Below are 21,954 nucleotides of genomic sequence, written 5' to 3'. Positions count from 1 at the left end.
ACTTCAGGTTTGCACAATGTATAATGATTAAAAGGAACTTTGATATTCAGGATTTGCAGACTACAATTGCAGCCCCCCCCCCCCCCAGTTCAACTTCTGACTAGTTGCCATTCTCTGCTTAAGGGCTTTACTGTTGCTGGCTCATCTCTTTGGAACAGACTACCATCAGAACTTAGAAGACCAGAAAATTATCTAGCATTCTGACAAGGGCTCAAGGCTTGGTCTTTACTCAGCTTTCCCTTGGTGAGGTATTTAATGAAACAGGAGCCTAATATGGTATTTTGGTTAGGGGGTAGCTTAAATAAAATGTGTTTCCAAAAAATGCACAACAGGACTGTGGTGTACGCAGAACTTTATTGCAGCAGTTTCTTTAGGCAGCGTTATTGTCAGCCTATAACTTGTGACACTAAACAGCATGCTCCCCCCTCAACATTAGCCCTGTGCATCCTCCTTTTAGTTACCAATCAACTTGGTTCCACCTATATTGTTACATTTTTCCTTTTACAATACTTGTATCACTAACAGGAAGAGAACCCAAAAAATGGAGGAAGCAGAAATAGAAAAAAAAGATATATAGAATTATTGAGTAAGCAAAATTGTATTACATATTTCTTTTCAGACTCTACTTGGCCTCTGCAATCAGTATTAGTCATAGTTCTTGAGCTGATGAGGCTTATACATCAGTTGCTTAGCACAAGGTGTGACTTGTTCTTTAAAATAGGGATCCCTTCCTGACCTTCATTGGAAATAATGAACTCTGACAAACCTTGGTTATATTTTTCTTCTGTCATATTGCCTGGTGCAGAAATGTTGGACTCTGTGCTCATAAGATGTTCATTGATGTGCCATTCCCTCTTAGCTCCAACAAGTTCCCATTATCTTACCCTGTCCCTCCAAAAGTTCCCAGTGATGACATGTTGCATCATAGATATCTCCAATTGCTACTCAAGTCAAATCCTTAAAGGTCATTACCATAAATGATCCAATGTGCATCTAGTGGCAGCCTTCAGCCTTCCTTCACTGCTTATCTGGGCATTCCAAAGTTTATTCTCCTGTTTCTAGGTTGGGTAGATACTTAGCTGATCTGCTAAAGTACTGAGCCTGTTGTACTTTCTGCTATTCTATGCATGCTGACTGCTGGCTATGGAAGTCTGGTCTTAGCAAATTACCCTGCATTGGTAGCAAAGTATTAGTCTTTTACCTAGGCAATCCCTAAGCTGGCCTTCCTTTTAGACACTTTGATGATATATTCATTATAAAAACTGGTCTAGCTGAAGACTTCTTAGTTTTAGTCCTGGATGGTTTTGTTTTGTTTCATTATGGCTGAAAAACGTCCACGTGTTAGGAATGCCCAGATCCTACCCTTAACACGCCCCTGACACACCCCCTTGTGATTTGAATGCACTTCTGACAGAGTTCATAGAAAAACATCTATAAATTGGTTTTGAAAATACCAATTTGGAAGTTTTTCTCTTTTGAAAATGAGCTCCTGTGAGTTGTTAGCTAATTACTGCTGATAACTACTTAACATCCAATTAACAGCGCTGATTAGCTAGATATCCAATTAACTTATGTGCATTGTTATAGAATACGCTTTGATGTCTGCGTGGAAATTCAGGTACCATATATAGAAATCCCAGGGAAAGCATCTAGAAAATGTCTAGAAATGGCCGTTTTCAAAACAAAAATATAAACATTTTTCAGGTTCAAAATAGTCATGTTCAGCACTTTATTTTTGGACATATTCAACAAAACATCAAAAGCTGAATTTAGATATATCGAAAATGCCCCTTCACGTCTATCTCAATAGCAGACTAATAAAGCCAGCAATATGTTTTAGTTTCTGATTAATTTTGTACGTAATTGAGAACATCCAGCACTGGGATAATGCCTATAGTCATGCATAGCCAACAACAGAAACAAACATGAGTAGTAAAAATTATTAGACAACATCCTTTCTTTTCAGAAACAGCCATTGATATCAAAAAAAGAAAATACCGTTGCTTAAGATACATTGGTAGAGGTTTTTTTTATCAAATCATATATGCAACTTGTGTAAAGATTTTCATACAATAAAAAAACTGCTGGTCCATTCCAGACTGACATCCACTGGAGCAATCATGCCTCTGGTTGTAGTCTACTTGAATCCCCCTTCACAGTGCTTGCCGGGTTGAAAGACACTCTTCTTTTGGGGATTTGCATGGGTTCTACAGTGGGATCTTCCAATTTCAAATTTCCTGATAAGCATCTATCTTCTTGAAAGATATCCCAAAACTCTTCTAGGACTTTTTCCAATATCAGTATATCTGGGTGGCTCTACTCCTGTCTGCATCCCATCCTATATAATAAAAAGCACCTCCAACATTCTGAAGCTGACTCTGTGGCACTGTGGCAGTGTAGGGTTTGTAAGTCTGTAGTTCAGCGTTTCATTGGCTCTCACTGTCCCCATCCTCACATCGAGGAAATGGAACGCTGCATAGTTGCCAAGCAAACAAACGCGACGTCACAGGAATGAAGAACCAATCAGACAGACCGGAACTTGGAGAAGGGAAGTGGAGTGGATTGAATCTCTAACAATCATATACAGGGAGGTATGAACATCAGTGGAGGCAAGTGCACAGAACGGAAGGGAAGACAAACATTTAATCACTTTGTCACTCAAACACATACACACACACACAATCACTCTGTGTATCTCTCTCTTACACTGTCTGTAAAATACACTGTCACGCTCAGTCTCTCACATGGGCAACTATATGTTGCATTCTCACCAGTAAGGAGCTCTTCTGATGTGATTGTGTTCAATCAGTTGATTGAAGGGCCTGAACAAGGAAACCTTTTATCACATTGTAACACAGTTTACACAAAAAACTATTGTATATAAAGAAATCTTACACATGTAAATAACAATTATATTCAGAATACAACCGTGGAAACATTAATGGCAGGAACTCATTACATTGCTAGCGCCCGTTTCATTGCGTTAAGAAACAGGCCTTTTTTACTAGTCTACTATATTTTATAGCACAACAATCAATTACTTCTCTGCTCTGGGATAGTATTAGAAGTGGTTTATAGCTTCCCTAATGCAAAAATACAAATTCTAACTGCTTGGAGTTGCAATTCTTGAGTTTGTACTTTCCTGAGGATGTCATTGTTCTTTCATTATACATAAAAATCTGGCAGCAAGGTTCAGTATTTGCCTTCACACTGACCAGTCTCAGTGGCAGAATATTGTTCCTGATTCCACAGTCTAATTAGAATCAACTAATTGCTTATTCAAAAGCATAGTAGAATAGAGCACTGTGAGGTATGGGGTAGTCTTCCTGCCATGACAATGTAAATGTCCTGATTGAGGGTATTCAGACTGAGACCCGGGAGGTCCTCACAATTCCTGGACTTGCTGAGGTGGTCCTAAACCATTTTCACTGTGACTTTTTTAAGCTTTCTTATACTCCTTGCATTGAGTTAGAAAATGATTTAAGAGGTCATTTTAAAAGCCTTGCATTCCATGCCACAGTGATATTTTCATATAGAAGTGACATTCATGTGCAAATGGCAATTTTAGAAAGCTGCTGTTTACATATGGAAATTGCTGGGTCACACTGATTTTAAGAGGATGTAGTTTGAAAGATATGGTAAGGAAAGTCTTAAAATGTTCTTCATGTACTTCCCATTTACAATGGGAACACAAGCATTTTTTAAAATTAACAATCTCCACATCTGCATTTGCACCAGCTCCGAGGCCCGCACAGTTTGTCTAAAAGGATTCATTTTGGTCAGGATTTTCAATGGGAGATCAAGGTGCCTTTTTACAAACGTATGTTAAGCACTTATGAGTCAATTCAATAAAGGGTGCTAAAAGGTAGGTGCCAAAATGTGGGTGCTCAATTAGTCTTCTATAATGACACATTTGCGTGTGAAATATATTATAGAAGAATAGCATAAGTCCACAGTAATGCACTCAACTTTAGGCATGTAAATGTTGGTGCCTAAGGGATCCTTTTACCAAGCCGTGGTAAAATGTGGTCTGCGGTAGTGTAGGTGGGTCTTTGAGACATGCACTGGGCCATTTTTTACCACGGCTGGGAAAAAGGCAATTTTTTAATGGGTCAGGAAATGGGCCTGCGCTAATATTAAAACTAGCATTCACCTATTTACGGCCTGATCCCTTACCGCCACCCATTGACCTAGCGGTAAGGGCTCACATGCTATCCACGCAGTAACTATGTATTGAGCGCCAATGTAGGGACATTGCCACTTACCACCGTGAACGCCTCCTGTGGTAGAAAATAGAAAATTATTTTCTACCGCAGGATTTGGCGCATGCAAAAATCGGAATTACTGCCGGTTGCATGTGCAGTCCCGGCGGTAGTGCTGATTGGGTGTGTGCTACCCACTCGTTAGCCCTCCCATGCCTTTGTAAAAGAGCCTCTAAATGCAGTAGTTGCACATGTAATATCAAGTATTATAGAAAGTGTGCACAAGGTTAGTTGAACACCCCTGACGTACCCTTTCCCCTCCCACTATAACATCTTTTTGCTAACTAGTGTCAATTAGTGCTTGTTAATGACAATTATTTGGTACTTATTTCCAATTAAGTGCCAATTTAATGTCTATTAGCTAATTATGTTATATACGTAGGTGACCCTATTCTATAAGTGGGTGTGCAATTGCATGTCTAGAATTTGCGGTTTAGACACAGTTAACGAGCAGTACACAAACACATTAAGGGATTCTGCGGTAGTTTGCCCGTTACCACGCATTAAACCACACAGTATTGTGTTTTGCTGAATTTTTCTTTGAGTGGAAATAGCATTGGTGGAGACTAGGCACGGAAGCATTAGCCAGCCAGTGTGCTATACTTAGTGCACGCTAACTGCCAGATTCTATATAGTGCTCTTAGAGAGCTGTGCCAAATCCAGGTGTATTCTATAACAACGTTCATAACTTAATTGGCGTAAAAAGCTAATCAGCATTGATAACAGCACTTAACAAGTAATAATGAGCACTTATTGGCAATAATTAGAATTTACACACACAACTCACTAATCATATTCTGTAATGAACTGAGCCTAAATTCTAATGCATGCAGTTCAAAAGGGGCATGGATGTGGGTGGGGAAATGGGTGTTCTGTGGGCGTTCCCGAATTTATGCCCATAGTTATAGAATATGGCCCAGTGCACGTAAATTATGTGCAGGGATTTATGCGACATTTTTGTGGTATAAATGGAAGCACATAGTTTTAGGCACTGGGATATCAACTAAGTGTATTCTATATACCACACCTAAATGTAGGTGCTGCTTATAGAATACGCTTAGGCAGAAATGTATACTGCACACATTTTTTAGGCACCTTATATAGAATTTGGCCCTAACTAGCTAGCACAGAATTAACACGGGAGCCCTTAACACTTCCTAAATAGGAGGTAGTGAGCAGGTAAGAGGTCTTGGATTCACTTCCTGCAGGTACTGTATGCTAATGGTTATATTATTGCATGACCTGCAATAAATAATAGAGGGAATGTCCCCAAAAGGTGCCACGTTAAATCTGTGCTTAGCGTGTGGTAAGTTGCTGTGTTACAATGTATAGAGCCCAGATTTTAACACACTTTCATAAATCTTTCTTAATCTCCACCACTCTTTTCTAAATTCAAACTGTCATGGGGGCATGTTTACTATGGCGCGTTAGTGTTTTTAACGCACCTTTAAAGTTAAACGCTACCATGCCAATACATTCCTATAGGCATGTCAGCGTTTGATTCACATTAATGTTTAACGTGTGTTAAAACCGCTAATGCACCTGTAGTGCGCCTTTGTAAAAACAGGCAATGGTTTGTTAAGTAAAACTACTTAGATATATAGATTTTATTTTTCTTAATTGCAATTCCATGTCTAAATTCTGGTACTTAGATGTGAAAGTTAAAAAGTGCCTTTTCCACACCCAAATGCTCACACTTAGATGTGGGAACTGCCAAGTACAGCTTCATAAAATTGCTGCATCTGTCTCAATGTGCCAGCAAAAGCGTGTGCATTCCTGCACATCCTTATTTATATTAATCCTTATATGTATTATACATATTGGCAGAGGATTTTATAAAATTTTGTTGGAACTGAGCATGTCCCAACCTATATGTCTCATTCCCAATGGAGATATTTAAATATGTTTATTCCTATCTCAGGGTTCTATGTAAATGGGAGTTTTATTTTGCCATGACTGTTGCTCTGTTGTCCATCAGAGGAGACCAACAGCGACATAATCGAAAGAGAAAGGATGCCCATCTTCCGACACAAATTGGGAGATGGGCGTCCTTGTCTCAGGGTCGCCCAAATCAGCATAATCGAAAGCCGATTTTGGGCATCCTCAACTGCTTTCTGTCACGAGGACGACCAAAGCTCATGGGGGCGTGTCGGCAGTGTACTGAAGGCGAGACTGGGGCGTGGTTAACAGCCGATAATGGAAAAAAGAAGGGTGTCCCTGATGAGCATTTGGCCGACTTTACTTGGTCCAATTTTTTTCACGACCAAGCCTCGTAAAGGTGCCTGAACTGATCAGATGACCACCGGAGGGAATCGGGGATGACCTCCCCTTACTCCCCCAGTGGTCATCAACCCCCTCCCATCCAAAAAAAAAAAAAACAAATTAAAAAACATTTTTTCCAGCCTCTATGCCAGCCTCAAATGTCATACCTAGCTCCATCACAGCAGCATGCAGGTCCCTGGAGCAGTTTTTAGTGGGTACTGCAGTGGACTTCAGGCAGGCGGACCCAGCCCCATCCTCCCCACCTGTTTCACTTGTGGTGATAAATGGAAGCCCTCCAAAACTCACCCAAAACCCACTGTACCCACATCTAGGTGCCCCCCGTTACCTTTTAAGGGCTATGGTAGTGTTGTACAGTTGTGGGTAGTGGGTTTTGGGGGGCTCAGCACCTAAGGTAAGGGAGCTATGCACCTGGGAGCAATTTCTGAAGTCCACTGCAGTGCCCCCTAGGGTGCCCGGTTGGTGTCCTGGCATGTGAGGGGGGACCAGTGCACTACGAATGCTGGCTCTTCCCATGACCAAATGGCTTGGATTTGGTTGTTTTTGAGATGGGCATCCTTGGTTTCCATTATTGGCGACAACCGAGGTCGCCCATCTCTAAAGTCGACCTAAATGTTGAAATTTGGGTGTCCCCAACCATATTATCAAAACGAAAGATGGACGCCCATCTTGTTTTCAATAATATGGGTTTCCCTGCCCCTTCGCGGGGACATCCTCAGAGATGGGCGTCCCCGTTCGAAAATGCCCCTCCAAGAATTGTTAACATTTTTAGCATAATTGATATTTTTTTTTGCAACTACTTTACTTTGTTTATCTCATCAGTTTCATATCATTGTTACTATATATATTTTGTGTCTTGGGAAGGATTCAATAACTCAATAACTTGGAGTTTTATTAATACTCTACAGTAGCCTCCTTCCTGTCTCATTTCAAGTGTCATTATTATGCCTACCAGAGATCTTTGTCAAATAAATAGCTCTCAAAGGACCCTTAACCAGACTGTGTGCCGTGGGGGAAAGATTTTGAGAAGATTTGAGTATTTTAGCCATTGGCATTGCTAAACCTTATTTATGTATCTACATTCCCTTTCCAAGATACCATCTTCTTCTCACCTCACTCCACTGCTCTTTCCTTTGTGATCCCCCCTCTGCTCCCTGACTCTTCCCACCTTCCCTCCTATACATCAGTTGCATATCCTTTCTCCAAGAGATCCCTTCTGCACACCTTCTTATCCTAGCATGGACCATTTAGTTAGTTAGTTACTTATTTATTATTTATGACATTTTTATCCCGCATTATCCCAAACAAGTTTGGGTTCAATGTGGCTAACAATAAACATTTGCAAAAAGTACAATATAATTATAATTAGCATATGCAATAATAATACAATACAAAAACATCACTACTATTGAATAAAGAGAGCAAGGTTCCAAGCATGCCCAAGCGCTAACTTATTCCCCCCACCCCTCAAAAAAGAATCAAATTAACCACAAATATTAGAAACAACTCTATGTTAATTAGTATGTTACTTTAAAAAAAATGTTAATAAGAAGATGCACTCATGTTTATGCTAATGTATCACATGCTTTTCATAGAATCTGTTCTAGAGGTGGGGGAAGGAAGGAGGAGACTGCAGGAGTTGGGGAACAGAGGGAAGAATGACGGTCAGCATGGGAAAAATAAAAGGAGTTCTATTTGCAAATGTTTGCCCTGGCCCCCTTAAGTTATTTAAGAGTGTACCATAATAATCTTATTTCATGCAAGCTTAAAATATGTTAAATAAATAAATGAATGAATGATGACAGAAGTTGCTTTAGCTAGTCTGCCTAGTTAATCCCTAGATACATTGCTAAAGATATGTCTCAGCTGCCAGTCATAGAAGTTCAACTTCTCATACTACTGTATCACATTTTATCCAAGCCAGTTTTTATTTTTCTTCCTCATTTGATTTTCTACTATAATGGAAGTCAAGCATACAGATTTATATGTTTTATTTTAAATCCAGCTCCTACTCCCACCCATTCCCCTATGTCTTACCATTTAGTTTCACAATAATATGCAAGTTATGAATTTGTTCCCTCAATTTCCATAGTCTTAGGTCCCTGCTGTCTTGCTGAACAATATCTGGCTACCAGCAGTTTTATTACATTAACATGTTTGATTTCCGGGACGTTATCATCTGCAGCTTCAAACCATGAACAGATAAAATATACACTGGGTAGTACCCTGGTCATGCTCCTTATACCCACTTCACTATACCCTATACCTTAAATCTCACTTTGCATTGTCGTTCTCTGGACTTGTGTCCCAGGCAACTGTCTCTTCTGCTTTCCTCATTATGTGATCACTGGCACAAACCCAGTTACCCCATAGTTGCAGTATCAATAGGTTGAACATTCTTTATACATTCCTTTCTTCTTATATATAATAAAGATGAGTAGGAAGAATCTACACACAGTTGATTCAATGTAATCCATTTTTCTAGGCTGTTATATTAATTTATTTTAAACTATAATATGTAGAACAGGAATTTAATTCCATAAGATGTATTTACCATATGAACTAAATACAAATAGCTGACATCAGAATACAAATGAGAACTTGTCCTTCCATGTGCTATATAATTTCCAGTTTTCATTTATATAACATTATTTTGTTTATGCAGAATTATTATGGAGCTGCCAAAGCTATTTTTTCTGATAACCCGCTTGGCTTGACATGTGGAATGGTGTGCCCAACCTCAGACCTTTGTGTAGGTGGTTGCAATTTATATGCATCAGAGGAGGGACCAATTAATATTGGAGGATTGCAGCAGTTTGCTACAGAGGTACGTAACAGACAGTACAAATGGCTCATAATGTAGCAGATGTGGGGAAAAAAGCATTTTAAATTACTAAATTGTTAGCAATTTGAAAAATAAAAAAACTAGTATTTTGAATAATTCATGCTGTAGGACTGAAGTAAAAGATGCTTAATCCATTCATATAAGCATTATCTTTTGCAACACATTCAGCAACTTAACTTTTGATATGAAAACTCGGATAGAGTAGCATTTCAAAAAAATTAGCATGGAATGAATTTTAATCAAGAAGGTATATTGACTTTCTGAAATACATTTTGACTGAAAAATCCTCTATTTACAGTGTATCAAGTAATAAAAATAATGACACCCTGCAAGACAAATATGATATTCTTACTGAGGTCAACAAGTAGTTTTTCAGGCCATGCTTTTATAAACAATTGTAGTATTTAGAATTTGCATCAAAATGACTACAGCACAGGTAAAATTATTTATAATCTTGGAATTGTATTCTTAAAATGTAAATGTTAACCATTTTTATTTAATTTTCAATTATTGTTTGCCTTGTTTTAGTTGATGGTTCTGGTATTTGGGTTTACTTTTTTGGAATTTCTGAGTCATAAAAGTAGAATCAATAACAAGAGTGAAATTAATTTTCAGTTACCAATCAACATGGGCTACAAAGAGATAAGAAAGATGCTGTTAAATACATATATCAATAGTTGCACATGCAGTTTGATATTAATCCTTCTCTCCCTTCCCAAGAGCAGCCAACCCCACTGCCACATAAGACCAGTATGGCATAACTCTTAGAAGGAAATCAAGCCCATATTAATTTTACTACTTCTGCTCACCTGGGTCATAAATGTAGAATAAACTTAAAAGAAAAGACTTGATAGGAATGTGTGTGCAATTGTGAGCGAGTAGTCAGTTTATTTGGGTGCCTAAAAATGTAACCCCCCCCCCCCCCCCCCGCTTACTAAACCATGCTAGCGGCTGCTGGTACACTAATGCCAACTCAGCCATGTATACAAGTTGCTTGTATGAGTATATACCTGTGAATTAATACATGCACAATTGATTGCATGATGAGGGGTGAGGTATGAGGGCAATTTGAAGTGAAAGATGGGAAGTTAAAAAATGAAAACCATACAGAAGATGGATAGATGAAAGGAGAAAAGGCGATAAAGGAATAGCATGGGGGGTCTTTTACTAAAGCTTAGCTCAAGCTATCTGCAGCAGGGCCCATAGGAATAAAATGGGCCCAGCTGCTGATAACTCGAGCTGAGATTTAGTAAAAGACCCCCTTACAAAGGTAAAAGGAAAAGTGGTAAAAAGGAAAGGGATGTCTACTGGTCTCATTCCTGATTTATGGAAAATCTCTGTAGTCCATCCCAGTGGCATAACCAAGGGTGAGCCTGGATGGGCCCAGGCCCACCCACTTTGGGCTCAGGCCCACCCAGTAGCAGCACACCTATGATGTGCCTGGCAGGGATCCCCAAGCCCCACCAGCCGAAAACTCCCAACAACTGTCCCTCCTGCATACCAGCCTTCCCTCTGATGTATTCCCGCCTATGCGGAAACAGGAAGTTGCATCAGAGGGAAGACTGTGGGGTCAACATGAGCAGTGTGTATTAGTTGCTGCTCACTGCTGGTGAAAATCTGCTATTTAAAAGGTATGCGGGGTAGGGGGGGATGTTTGGGAGACCATACGGCATGCAGGCAAGAAATTGAGAGACCAAATCACTTGTGGGACAGGGCGGAGTTCTGTCCACCCATCTTGGGCCCTGGCCCACCCAAATGTGGGTGTCTGGCTACGCCCCTGGTCCATCCCATTTTGAACAAAAACCATTTCTTGAGGCACTTGATCCCAGTAATTATGGGCTTATCTCCCATGCACCATTTATTCTGAAAGTCTTATTGAAGATTGTTTTCTGGAAATTAGCAGACCACACTGATATATCAAATATGCTGCATCCTATGCAATCTGGTTTCCAGCCTGGCTATTCTACAGAAACTGTTATGACCTCCCTTCTGAATGTTATTCACACTGCATTAGATAACAGTAAGTTTGTTCTACTAATATCACTTGATCTCACAGCGGCCTTCGATGTAGTTAATCATGATTTGTTACTTTCTTGTCTCTGTTCTATGAGTATTTCTTACACAGTTCTCTCTTGGTTTTAATTTTTCCTTGCTAACAGTACATATGTAGTTCAGTCATCTCAGGATACTTCTGCAGCCTGATCTTTGTCTTGTGGGGTTCCTCAGAATTCTATTCTTTCTCATCTTCTGTTTAATATTTTTTAACCCCATTGGCACTTCTGATTCAAAATGCCGGTCTCATATTTTAGATATATGCAGATGATATACTTTTGGTTTCTACCTATAATGCCACATCTCCTGATCTTCTGCTTATATAGTCTTATCTTGATTCTATCGATCTTTGGCTCACATTTAATCAACTAATTCTTAACCCTTCTAAAACTGTTGCTATTTGGGTAACTGGGCTAGCATCATGGCCTTCTGCTATACCTACTATTTATTTATTTATTTGTTGCATTTGTATCCCACATTTTCCCACCTATTTGCAGGCTCAATGTGGCTTACATAGTACCGTTAAGACATCTGCCCAGTTGGTTGTTAACAAATACAAGGTTGTATAGTGATCGAATGAGGTATGTGTGGGGGGTCGGAAGGGATGAAGATTGTGTGTTGTCCAATACGATCATTAGGCATGCTGTGTTTTGGGTGATTCACTTAGATATTTAGAACTTATTTTGGACCATCAACTCTCTGTCCTCAAATTTTAGCTTTTCTTCTCTATGTTCTATATGTGCTATTTGTCCTTTTCTTGACACTGATGTTTGTTCTATACTTCTCCATGCTCTAGTAATATCTAAAGTTGATTACAGCAATGTTTCTTATGCTGGTCTTTCTATCTTTAACTCATAAGGGGCATGTTTGGGGCAGAGAGTTGGTGTGTTCAGTTCTAATGGGTTAATGTGTGGGCATTGCCGTGCTAACCCAATAAGCACGTAATTAGCATGTGAGTCTTTACAACCTAGAAATTAGGTGTAGTTAAGGGTTTACGCATTAATGGCCACATGCTAATGGAAAAAAATAGTACCTGGCCATTATTTCCGAAATACAAAAATTGGTCTTGAAATTTGAGTGAAAAAAAGATCATTAAGGTAGTAAAGCATCTTGTGGTAATTTTTTATTGTTGTTTTTTTTTTTTGGGGGGGGGGGGGGAGTGGGCATACCATTGGTGGGGAATGGGCATGGAAGCATAATCCAGCTACCCTAGATTCTAAACATGTGGATAAAGGTGGGACAGTTCGGGTAGTATATCTAGATTTTTGGAAAGCTTTTGAGAAAAGCTCTTCATAAGAGACTCCTGAGAAAATTAAAGAATCATGGGATAGGAGGCACTGTTCTGTTGTAGACTAGGAATTGTTTATTGGACAGAAAACAGAGTGTTAGGATAAATGACCATTTCTCTCAATGGAGGAAGGTTAATAGTGGAGTGCCACAGAGATCTGTACTGGGACTGGTGCTATTTCATATATTTATAAATGATATGGAAATCAAAACAGTGAATGAGGTGATTAAATTTACAGACAACACAAAACTATTCAAGGTTGTTAAAACACATGCGGACTGTGAAGAATTGCTGGAAGACCTTAAGAAACTGAAGACTGGGCATTCAAATGGCAGATATAATTTAATGTGGACAAATGCACAATGGGAAGGATAATCTGAATCTTAGTTACCAGATGCTAGGGTTCACCTTGGGGTCAGCACTCAAGAAAAAGACCTAGGTGTCATTTTAGACAATACGTTGAAATCTTCTGTCCAAAGTGTGGCTGCAGCCAAGAAAGCAAACAGGATGCTAGGAATTATTAGGAAAGGGATTGTAAATAAGACCAAAAATCACATAATGCCTCTGTATCACTCCATGGTGCAACCTCACCTTGAGTATTGCATTCAGTTCTGGTCACCGTATCTTAAAAAAAGATATAGCAGGATTAGAAAAGGTTCAAAGTAGAGCAACCAAAATGATAAAGTGGATGGAACTCCTCTTGAATGAGGAAAGGGTAAAGAGGTTAGGGCTCTTCAGCTTGGAAGAGAGACGGCTGAGGATGGATATGATTGAAGTCTTCAAAATCCTGAGTGGTGTAGAATGAGTAGAAGTGAATCGATTTTTCACTCTTTCAAAAAGTACAAAGACCAGGGAACACTCAATGAAGATACATGGAAATACTTCTAACAAATAGGAGGAAATATTTTTTTCACTCAATGAATAGTTAAGCTCTGGAGCTCTTTGCTTGAGGATGTAGTAACAGCAGTTATTATATGTGGGTTTAAAAAGGTTTTGGACAAGTTCCTGGAGGAAAAATTCACAGTCTACTATTGAGACAAACATGAGGAAGCCACTGCTTGCCCTGGGGTTGGTAACATTTAATATTGCCATGCTTAGGGTTTCTGCCAGGTACTTGTGACCTGGCTTGGCCACTGTTGGAAACAGAATACTGGGCTAGATAGACCATTGGTCTGACCTAGTATGGCTACTCTTATGTTCTATATAAGGCATGATGAGTAGCACTTGATAAATTGTGCATGCAGCCAATTTATGCACACTATCTAATTGAGTAATGAGTCAAAGTCATGATAATAGGCCGATAACAATTATCATCACTAATTGGCTCACTAATTGGCAATAATTGAAATTTATGTGTGCTTCTTTTTAGGTGTATTATAAAAAGAGGCACGCATAAATTCCAAAATACGTAGCTGAAAAGGGAGCACAGCCATGGGAAGAGTGTGGGCGTCGGGGTGTTAATCATATTTACGTGCGTTGTTATAGAATTTGAGGGAACATGCATATATTTAGATGCAGGCATTTACACCAGGTTTTCATTGGCATAATTGGATGCACCTAAATGTACGTGCATTCCCTCAGTCTATGCACTATGCAATAAACCAGATCTTACTGTAGACACAGTTTATAGAATAGTGCAATATGTGTTATTCCAATGTGCCTATATTTAAGATGTCTTGTATAGAATCTGGCCCCTAGTTTGTTATGATTAGTGCGTGCTAATTGGATAATGCAGACTTAACACAGGAGTACGTAATGCTTTGGCAGTATGTGCTTCTGTTAATTTTTTTGCATCTCATATGTTAATTGAAATATTAGTGTGGGACCTACAAAAAATGATTGTTTAAAATTCCCTAAATACTGCTGTCGAAGATTTGGGTTTAACACATTGGAAAGCCCTATGATAAAATGTGTTAATTCCATATCTTAATGTGCTTTAATAAAAGGGCCACTTAGAGCGCTATTTACTAACTCACAGTAAAATGGTATGTTTGCATATAGTTTTACTACGCTGAACCATTTTACCTCAATGCTGTAAGATTAGTGGATCTTGTGTTAATTCTTTTTGTACTGTTGCAGTCTGGAATATTAAGCATTTCTGGCCACAGTTATATATGATAGTGAGCTCCGATTTGAGGGGTCCTTTTAGTAAGCCATGGTAAAAAGTGGCCTGTGTTAGTGTGGGTGTGTGTTTTGGGCGTGTGCTGGGCCATTTTTTTTTTACCATGACTGGGAAAAAGGGCTTTTTTTTAATGGGCCGGGAAATGGGCGTGCGCTGAAATTAAAACTAGCATGCACCTATTTACGGCCTGAGCCCTTATTGCCACCCATTGACCTAGTGGTAAGGGCTCATATGCTACCCGTGCGGTAATCATGCAGTGCGTGCCTACTGCTGATTACTGCCAGGAACAACCCCTGCAGTAGAAAATAGAAAATTATTTTCTACCTCAGGATTCAACGCACACCAAATTCAGAATTATGGCCGGGTGCACACATGCGCCCAGTGGTACTGCTGATTTGGCACTCGCTACCAGCGCATTAGCTCCCCCGTGCCTTAGTAAAGGGGCCCCAAAGATTGCTATCTTTTAAAGAATATGGCCTGATTCTTTAAAAATACCTCCTACCCAGACAAAATGGGGTAGTGATAAAGGTGCATATACCCCTCCTCTCTGCATCCTCTCTCCATCTAATGTATAAAATAAAATGCAGGCTACTCAGAACCCACTCCCCATCCTTCTGACACTGAATGGATATCTTCAAGGATCTCATGGGGGCAGACATGATCCCCGGCTGCTCCTGCTCTGGCATCTTCATTTTCCAAATTTCTTTTAAAAAGTGACACGGCTTTGGAACCAATTTTTATTTTATACATTGGCAGACTGCATAGGGTTTGGGGGAGAGGGTCATACACTTCATCACTGCTTCACCATCTATTTCAGCTGCAGGGAAGAAGGGACATGTCTAAAGAAATTGTATGGTCCCCTTGAATTGCTCACTGGGAGCATCTAGACCCACATTAGTCATCCCAAATACCTCTAGATTAAAATTATCATTTTCCATGAATAATCCAGCTGTGGTGTTATTCTTGTATAATAATGAGCTGCTTTGCATACATTTGGATGTGACAAAATTCATTTTTTAACATTATAGGGTTTGTTCATCCATTTGTGTACCCTCAAATTATAATGCCCTTGCTATTGCTTATTCTGATATTGTTGAGTTCTGCATTTCAAACTTACCAATCTTTATCTTATAATGTGAATTCTATTGAACTTACCATGGATTTGTATTCTTTCTCAGTTATTTCTGGGAGATGGTTGTATGTCACATTACAGAGTGGGTGGCAAATGCTGAACTTAATTGCAATGTACCTTCTGGGATTGATTCAGCTGATTAGATTTTATATTTGATAAATGCAAGATTGATAAGATCAAAATGTGAAATTATTTATGATTTGATTGTTCCTGAGAAATAAGCTATTCTTTTTATCACTGAATCCTGGATTTTTGAAGTAGATGTGGTTATACTGAACCACATGTGTCCATTAGAATAGAAGTATAAATAAGCTTGGAGGAGTAGCCTAATGGTTAGTGCAGTGGCCTATGAACCAGAGAAATTGGGTTGAATTCCCACTGCAGCTTCTTGTGAACGTGGGTAAGTTTAACCCTCCATTGCCCCAGGTACATAATAAGTACCTACATATATAATATGTAAACCACTTTGATTGTAACCACAGAAAGGCAGAATATTAAATCCCATTCCCTTTCCAAGAATATCAGCAAGAGGTGGTGGGGTGTTATAATTTATTGGCTCTAAGTTACCTTACTCTTGGATATGAACTGAAGTTTGTCCAGGTTGTGAGCTATTATTTGTTTCCTGTCACATGTGGGGAATCTGGTCTATCATCTGCCCATCTTCAGACTACTGATCCTATGGTGTTCGTGGAATTCATTGCCACTTTATCTAGAAGATTTTGTGCTATTTGATTTTGAGAGATTTTAGTGTGCCTAAGTGGATTTTCTTAAGGCGATGACAGTGTGATCATTTGCAAATTATCTCTGAGTTAACACATAAGAGGATTCAAACATGGCAAGCGGCACTTGACACCTTCTTTGACCCTTCAACCTGTCACCCTTCCAACACATCAGAGTCAAATAATAATACATGATGTGAAATCGGAGTAGATTTTATTTGGCTGCAGCATAGTACTCTTAACAAATATATAATTGAAACTGATTTACAATGCATGTGCCCTTCTTAGAGCTTATTCTAATTACACAATTTTTTTGAGGTGTAGTGAACAGAATTGCACACAATACTCGGTGAGGTCACACCTTGGATAGATATAGAAGTATTATAATAATCTTTTTTTTATATTTTCTAACATTCTATTTACTTTTTTTGGCTGCCACCACACAATTAGCAGAAGATTTCAACATACTGTCCATGATGACACCTAGCTGTCTTTATTGGGTGGGGACTCCTAACGTGAAACCTGGCATCGTGTAGCTATAATTTGGATTATTCTTTCCAATGTACATCACTTTGCTCTTGTCCACATTCAATTTCATCTGCCATGTGGATGTCCAGTCTTCAGCCTTCTGCTATAGTTTCTCTGGAAATTTGATCACCTCACTCAAAAAAAAAAATTTAATCTAATTGATCCTGAGGTTTGTCTAACCTTCCTCCATTCCCCACTTTTTTGTGTACCACAGGTAAATCTTTACATCCTTTTTAGTAAAAACTGAAGTGGGGCGCGGGAATCTATACTCAGTGATATTCTATAAATGTTGCTTAGTGCTACACAACCTTCATAGAATTAGCAGCACAAATCTCAATGGTACCTAACTTTGGGTTCCATTTACTGAATCTGTTCATAGTTAGGCAATATACCCTTTCTCTTTCCCCACATTATCCAGATAGTGCTGGGGTTTTCAGAGGGATTTTTAGTGGCACTGTCCATATGGTGCTGCTGAACATCAATAAATAGACCATGAAACATAAGTTGCTTTCAAAATTGACCCAAACATTTAGGGGCCCTTTTACAAAGCTGTGGTAGGGCAATGACTTGTGGCAAATTGGCCCTGTAGCCGGGCTACTGCAGGAGCCCGACAGTGGTGCTGGTGTGTGCTACGCACCATTTCTGGCACTCAAAAAATAATTTTATTTTTTTAGAGCTGGGGGCTTGCCCGGCTGTAATCAGGCAGTGCCATATGCTGCCCGGTTACCACCGGGTTAGCATGGAAGCCCTTACTGCCTCCTAAATAAAATAAGAGGAGGTAATGGCTCCCCTAGGAAATGGCCGAGCAGCAAGGCCATTTCCATTTTTTAAGAAAGTTTTATCTGCTGCAGAAAAAGGGGGCCTTGGCACATGGAAAATCCGTGCATTGATGCCACCGCATGGTTCCTTTTACCACAGCTTGGTAAAAGGACCCCTTAATGAATTGAATGCACATTAACAAATGCATAGCCCTAATGTTTTCCCTCATAAAATGACACACACAATTTATATATACAATTCTGTTCTTTAAAATACATAGAAATTTGTGTGTCATAACACAAAACAGCCTTTGTACCCATGCAGAGAAATTAAGTTCAGTATATACAAAAATTGCAATTATGTGTAATTCCTAGAGATGCAAAGTTCCTATTATTTCAGTCAAGTCATTTAAAGAACTGCTTTTATAGATCATTTGGTAGTGAGCAAGTATTGCAATTTTCAACATATCATAGTGGGGCATACACGGAGCATGTGTTGCATATTTGAGACAGACAGGGTAATCACTGAGCATCTTTTAATGTGTTCTGCCCCGGGCAAAATACATCTATGACACCGAGATGGTTAGGAATGTAACAATTGCAGGCAGTAAATATAATAGAGTGGGAAAGAGCATAGGAGATGAGTTAGAGAGAATGAATTTAAAATAGATCCAACAGGTCAGTCACATTACACATGTTAAAGAAAAATAAGCACTTTTCACTTTTCATCCCTTCCCCCATTCTATCCCACTATATTTGACATTAAAAAAAATATTTATGGTAACTGTTCTACTCATTACTTTGCCATCTAAGCTCAATGCAGAGGTATGGTGTTGTGAGTAAGATAATTTTTCAGCAATCATATTTAATGCTTCCTGAATTTTTTAATGAATATATCTGAGGCTGTTTACCTTCATTAATTTCATCATCTTGTCATGGTAGACAATGGAAAGTAAGCAATAAATGAAAGAGATTACAGGGTCCTTTAACTAAGTGGCGGTAAACACTAGCACGACTTCTTATGCGACTACCTCAGGCACCCTGCGGTAGTTCAGGCATATCTGTGTGCCTCACCAGCGCTATTTTATAGCGCCAGGGGTGTGGGGGTGGAGAGTAGGTATGCACAGTGCTAATTGGTTAGCACAGCTACATTGCCGCATGCCAACCAATTAGCACATGGTTAGCATGTGAATCCTTTCTGCCTACTAAATAGGTGTCGGTATGGAGTCACACACTAATGGCCACTCGCTAATTTGGAAATTAGCACCTGGCCATTTTAAGAAATGGAAATGTGGTCATTTTACAGCTACACTAAAAGTGGACTCAGCGCGCAGGATAACCTACGTGCTAATCATAGCACATGGCCACTTTTAGTGCAGTTTAGTAAAAGGGCCCCTATATTTGGTGTTTTCCTAGAAGGCATGTTATTCAGATTATTTGTAATTAGATTCTTGTATAACCAAGTCTAGAATGGCTTCCTGATAATTAGATAACCTCCGACCAGCAGAATAAGACTAAAGCCGATTCTTACTTTGATTATCTTCATTACTGCTTATTTTAGTGTCATTGGGGTTTTTTTTCAATATTGTTTAAAAACAATTGTCCTTCACACCTCTGGCAATGAAACAGGAGGGGGAAAAACCCGGGTCAGTATTCCCTTGTTGGAAGGGCTCTCTTGCTTCATCCAGGATGCTTAATGCTCCAATTACAGAAGAGGGGGAGGAGAGCTGTTAGTTCCCCTGTAAGGAATATACACTTCCCTAGACAAAGAGAAAGGGAAGGGGGAGGAAAGGAAGAGACCCAATCCAGGACCAGAAAGAGTGAGCCCTGATAAGCCCCAAGAGGAAACCTTGTCATAGGAATTCAGAGGAAAACACTGGTCAGGGGGTGTTTTACTACACTTTCCTTGTTCATGGGAGATCCTTCAGAGTGGCAATAAACATGTGGATATAGGCAAACTGGTTGATGTGAGGTAGCATTTTAGACACTGTTCAAATTGGAATTGAGGCATGCAAGTTAATAAATTGGTTAGTCTATAAAGTGCCACCTGCCTGTCATTTTTGTCACACCAGACTAAGGGGTCCTTTACTAAGGTGCGCTGAAAAATGGCCTGTGGTACTGTAGGCTTGGGTTTTGGGCATGCGAAGAATCATTTTCAGCGCACTTGTAAAAAAGGCTTTTTAAAAAATGTTTGCTGAAAATGGACTTGGGGCAAAAAGAAAATTGCCACATGTCCATTTTGGGTTTGATACCTTACCACCAGCCATTGACCTAGCGGTAAAGTCTCACATGGTCACCGGGTGGTAATGACTTACATGTTCCAAATGCCACTTGGAGTGTGTAGCTGATGCACACCAGAAAATAAAAAAAAAATTTCGGACACGCATAGCAGATGTGTGCCAAAAATGAAATTACCACAAGTGCCACGCAGTAGCTGGGCGGTAACTCAGAATTGGCACGCATTGGGCACACATGTAGGTGCTTACGTGGCATAGTAAAAGGGCCCCTACATTATTCTAAGAAAATAAGGTTTTAATTTACTTTATGTATGAGAAGATTATGTATGTTTCAATATTGTTATCCGCCAAGAATGTGTGAAATATAAATACTGATAAAATAAAAAAATAAAGGGCCCCTTTTACAAAGCAGCAGTACCTGTACCACCACTTTGCTGCATGCCAATCTGGCACCACCGCTGGTCTACCACTGTGCCCCCCAACGAGCACCATTTCTGATGCATTGGATTTAAAAAAAATCACCAGTGGCTTACCTGGAAGCTACTGTCAGGGTAGTGCGGGAGCTCTCACTGCCTCCTAAATAGGTGATGATAAGGGTTTCCCTTGAACCTCCACTACCTCAGCTGTAAGGGACTTAAATTCAAGTCATTATATGCATCCAGCTTCTCTTACAACTGTGTGCAATGTTGGAATGCACTACCGAATCCCTTAAAAACAACACACAATCTGACAGTCTTCCGGAGATCTCTGAAAACTAAATTATTCAACGAGACCTACAATAAGAACCCTTCATAAAGACCCTCTATCACATCTGTATCAAAACTAATCAACATTGAACTCCTAATTTGACTACTTTAATCATATTTTTATTTAACACCATACTCTACCTTATATTTTGCATATCTGAGATGCATTAATTATTTCTTTGTTTCTAATTTTCTTGATATCTAATGTAAATTGTATTAATACTTTGCACTTCTCACACCGTTAATGACGATTGTCATTGTGGCATAATGTAAGCCACATTGAGCCTGCAAAGAGGCGGGAAAATGTGGGATACAAATGCAGCAAATAAATAAATAAATATGGTAAATGTTTCACTTGCCACTTATCCATTTGCATCCCCCACCCAGAATTTCCTTCTGGGCAGCAGTAAAAGGGGGCCTCAGCGCATGGCAATCCAGCATTCCACCACCACAGGGCCCCTTTTACTGCCGCTTGGTAAAAGGGGCCCAAAATAAATAAAAATAAAATCTTTGTTGTCTACTGCATGATATGATGCATCAATTGGTCCTTCTGTTTACCAACTAGTGACTTCATTAAACTGAAAATTGATTTATTAAGATTGCAACTATCTTCTTGGGAACCATAAGTAGAGAAGAAGATATGGCCATAGAATCAGATTATACTGAATGTGAGGGTCTTTTGACCAACTGTTGCTGGCATACATTTGCCTTAGCAGACAAAGAACAACTGATAAATATGTTAAAAATACTCTACTAGTACATAAATCTTAGATCCCTGTGTGACAAATATGAATTCTTAATTATGAATTGTTTAGTTTAATAAGAAAGTTAACAGCCACCTCTGTGGACATGTCAAACATTGGTGTCTTGTCAATTTTTTTTTTTGCTAATGCCTTTTATGAAAAGTAGAGCACATTATTGTCTCATTTGAAAATGTCATTTTCCCTTTGGAAGATTCTCATGTATCTGATTTTATTTAGATGAA

At 39.3% G+C, this 21,954-nt stretch overlaps 1 protein-coding gene across 3 annotated transcripts in view; it reads left to right on the top strand.

Moving 5' to 3' along the window:
* Positions 1-21,954, top strand: part of DPYD (dihydropyrimidine dehydrogenase) — a 1,476,885-nt gene that overhangs the window by 450,613 nt on the left and 1,004,318 nt on the right. For all 3 annotated transcript variants that reach the window (XM_030205306.1, XM_030205305.1, XM_030205304.1), the window contains one exon: positions 9,208-9,369. In XM_030205306.1, the coding sequence (XP_030061166.1) occupies positions 9,208-9,369 (162 nt within the window). The remainder of the gene's footprint in view (positions 1-9,207; positions 9,370-21,954) is intronic.

The sequence above is a fragment of the Microcaecilia unicolor genome, chromosome 6 (assembly GCF_901765095.1).
Source record: "Microcaecilia unicolor chromosome 6, aMicUni1.1, whole genome shotgun sequence".
Taxonomy (NCBI): Eukaryota; Metazoa; Chordata; class Amphibia; order Gymnophiona; family Siphonopidae; genus Microcaecilia; species Microcaecilia unicolor.
The sequence above is the reverse complement of the archived record's forward strand: the minus strand, read 5'-3'. Positions and strand labels throughout refer to the sequence as shown.